Source organism: Eurypyga helias, unplaced genomic scaffold (genome assembly GCF_000690775.1).
Source record: "Eurypyga helias isolate BGI_N326 unplaced genomic scaffold, ASM69077v1 scaffold49678, whole genome shotgun sequence".
Taxonomy (NCBI): Eukaryota; Metazoa; Chordata; class Aves; order Eurypygiformes; family Eurypygidae; genus Eurypyga; species Eurypyga helias.
Window position 1 is genome coordinate 1 of NW_010269776.1, and position 3564 is coordinate 3564.

The following is a 3564-nucleotide window of genomic DNA, read 5'->3' on the forward strand; positions in this document are numbered from 1 at the left end:
AGGCGGGGGGCGGCGGGCGTCCTAAACGCTCTTTGGCTTAATCGTTCGGATAAATCAGTTGTGCGACCATGAAAGGAAAAACTTTATACACTTCCCTTTTAGCGTAGCACGTTGGGAATCGTGTCGTTAATGAATTCACAATCTGATTACAGTGTGTTTCTACTAAATGACGTGGTGGGTTTTTTCCCCACGTTTCCTTGAGTTAGGGTAGCATAAGAAACTGTTGGGGTGGCGTTTCTTTATAAACAGAAGTTGAATGGGAAATCTTAAGATGACAGAGATGCTTTGGTTTTACAAAAATACTGGTGCTTATGGGTGTGATGGGATGGATTTATGCTGACTAAATGTAAAGAGGCGGTTTCTTTCCAGTATCCCATAGGCAACTTTTTTTAATTTTGTGCATGCAAGGCACTGTCTTTGACTTCCTTCTGAATCTTAGCTTAGTATTTTTGTGCTAAACTGAAGTAAAGTAACTCGGAAAGTCTAACCGAATCCACTTGTGTATCTTCATTTATAACTTTCAGCCAGAGGTCAACTTATTACTGTATTTGTGCTTTGAATGTGATGCTTTTTGGCTGGGGCCTGTGTTCAGCACTGCAATTCAAACAGTAGCCACTTCTTGCAATTACTGAGGTGCAGTCCTTCAAAGTTACTGTTTATTTGATGAGGTTTCAGTTTACTGCTAAAAACTTCAATTCACTCTTTTTGAATTATTTGTTTGTTCTCCTGAAATTGTAAGTTTTTCTGAAACACTACTTAATATTTCCTTGATGCTGTTTAAGCGAAATGCTGTTTTCATAAATGAAGCTATGTTATTAAAAAAAGAGAATTCTTAATTGCTCTGTCACTTGGAGCTGTCATAAACTTCACATAAAGACAAAATGTCCTCTAGAGGGAAATCTTGATGCTTTTATGCACTAAAATGTTAGTCACCTTGTTCCAGCTAAAAGTCTGATCGCTAACCTTGGAAAGAATCTGTGATGATGAATATGTATGTCTTAAGGAACCTGTTTTCTGGATTTGTGCTTGGAAATTTCATTACAGAATACAGACTATAGCCTGCAACTTCTGTAGGTTAAATGAAACATGCTTGTTTTAATTCAAATAGGTCTAATTCTGCAGTTAAATGAGTAATCTTTACAAGTTCCAGTGTGCTACTCCTGCAGTAGTATCTGTAGGACCTACATTTGTGGCAACAATTCTGAAAATGCTTATGTAGATACTGACTTTCATACAGCATTCTCATTTTAATCAAGATGCTTTTGAGGGCAGGGTCTTCACTGACCTAAAGCAAGAATTTCAGCAGCTGATCTGAAAATGTTGTGGGTTAAATCACTTCAGGATGATGAGTGCAAACAGCTGGGCAAGGAAACGAAGCAGAAAGTAAATGTCCCATTTAATCAGTCTTGGCAACTGAAGGATAGCAGTACATTTGACTACAAACAGCAGAGGTTGAAAGATTAGTTTTGCAGGCACATCAGTTGTTTGAATGTAGTTAACACTGTATGCCACATGCTCAGTCCAAATTTTTTGAAAAAGCTTGGTGGGATTGTTAGGGTGGTGAGTTACTCAGCATGTTGCATACAGAGTCTCAGCATGTGTCACAGACGCTTTGAAAAAGTTTATTTCACAGTTAAAAAAAAAAAAAAAAACTTTGAAAAAGTTTATTCCACAGTTAAAAAAAAAATAAAAATCTATGCTTTTATTTTTCTGTAAGTAAATGCAAATAGCGAGTTTGGTGTAGCTTCTGGCATAAGCCTATTTTGTAAAACTAAAGGCTGTGTGGGACTTACTCTGTGGATATTGATGGAAAATTTCCTCATACTGCAAGACTGCTGAATGGGTCAAAAATATATTTACGTTTTTAGTTGCTAGTTGAATCCTTTCATACTTCTTTCAAGTCACCTGTACTGTTAAGAAATAACAATATGTTAAACTGACTCCAAAATAGTTGTAGTACTTACATTCTTATAAATGTATGTACCAAAACACTGCGTAATTAACTAGCCTGTTTTGTGTGTGTGTAAGTACTACTGCAGGTAAGATTAAAGTGATTTGCAGTACTTACGTTGCAAGTCTGTTTTCCTTTTCATTGTTTTGTGTTATGCAAATGCATCTCTGCAGTGTGTTAAAAATGTATGCAAAGTGCTTGGAGGCAAATGGTGTTGCATAATTGAATGTACAGATGTGTTACAATAGAAGAATAAATTCCATTAATAAACAAGACTAAAAGTTATGATTTTTTAAAAAATAAAAGCATATTTATATCCTTAAGTTACTCAAATTGTAGACTCTCTAATAAAATGTGCTCTGAATAATCAATTCTTCATTCTAGATCATCATTTTGGAGGATTCCAGCACTGAGATTTCTGGAGTCTGCTGTGTCTAGCCATAATGAGTTCATCACTAGTTGCTTATGATGATTCAGACTCTGAGGCAGAAGCGGAAAAGACTGAAGTCCCCAATACTTCTGGCAGACAAACAAGCCTTCCAAGTTCTTCCATGACTCGTGTTCAGTACTTTGCACCTGGTAGTTTGGGTACAAAGTCTACATATGAAATGCAGCCTACAGAGAATGCTGACAGTTCTGGCACAAGCCCTGCATGTGACGATCACCCTGAGCATTATGCACAGAATAGTAATGTTGCTTTGACATCTCCTTATTGTAGGAGAGCATCCTCTGGCCATACTGCATTATGTATGTCCTACAAAAACTATGAACAGACATCAAGCTCTTCAACAAACTCTGGAAATAGTCTTTCCCAGAAGAGAATACGTAAAGACAGTACTACTGCCATAAAAGGAATTAGACCATATATCCCTAAAAGGTTGCGTCAAGAAAATTCCAGTAGGCCTGAGGAAACGGAGTCTGATCAGAGGGGGAGCTTGGATTGTGATGTTAAGCTGGGCATGTCAAGAGAGCAGGCTTCAAGAAAGATCTCTGAATTAATAAAGCCATATTTGGGATCCAAATATAAAGTAACTGAAGTCCCTAAAAGCTTAATATTTTACTTGGCTAATCACAGCGGCCCTGTTAATGAAATCCAGTGGTGTCCTGTACGAGAACAAAGTCACATGCTTCTCTCGGCTTCTATGGATAAAACAATCAAGGTAATGTAGAATGCTTTGTGGACCAGTCATCAAAAATACTGTCTTGAATAATGATCTTCTGGGAATAACATCCTTGCTTGTGTGTATTTAACAGGAAGATTTATTTAGCATTTGAGGAGATGCTTTGCAGTACAAGACCCTATTATGAACTTGCAGCTTAATTCTTCCCTGTACCTACAATCAGTTCTGTTATTTTAGAACGTGGGATTTTCTTTGTATGAGTATGTGTTTTAGATCTTAAGAAGTTAGATTTCTGCTAGGTCATTTCTCATAATCTGTATTAATGATAAGTTTTCATTATTTCCTGCTTTTTAATGTCACAACAGCTACAGGCACTACGGTCTGGATACAGATTCTGCCATAAGTCGTTAAACAACTGACTGCCAGTGCCAGAATAATATTTTGGGGAACTTTACCTTTCTGAGTCCTAAGTGGCTACTGCCGGAGGAGGTA

General features: G+C 37.2%; 1 protein-coding gene across 1 annotated transcript; it reads left to right on the forward strand.

Moving 5' to 3' along the window:
• Positions 1-2394: 2394 nt before the first annotated feature.
• Positions 2395-3162, forward strand: LOC104514495 (WD repeat-containing protein 25-like). Its single transcript, XM_010158197.1, is given in 1 exon segment — positions 2395-3162. A coding segment is annotated over 1 exon segment (768 nt).
• The last annotated feature ends 402 nt before the right edge of the window (positions 3163-3564 follow it).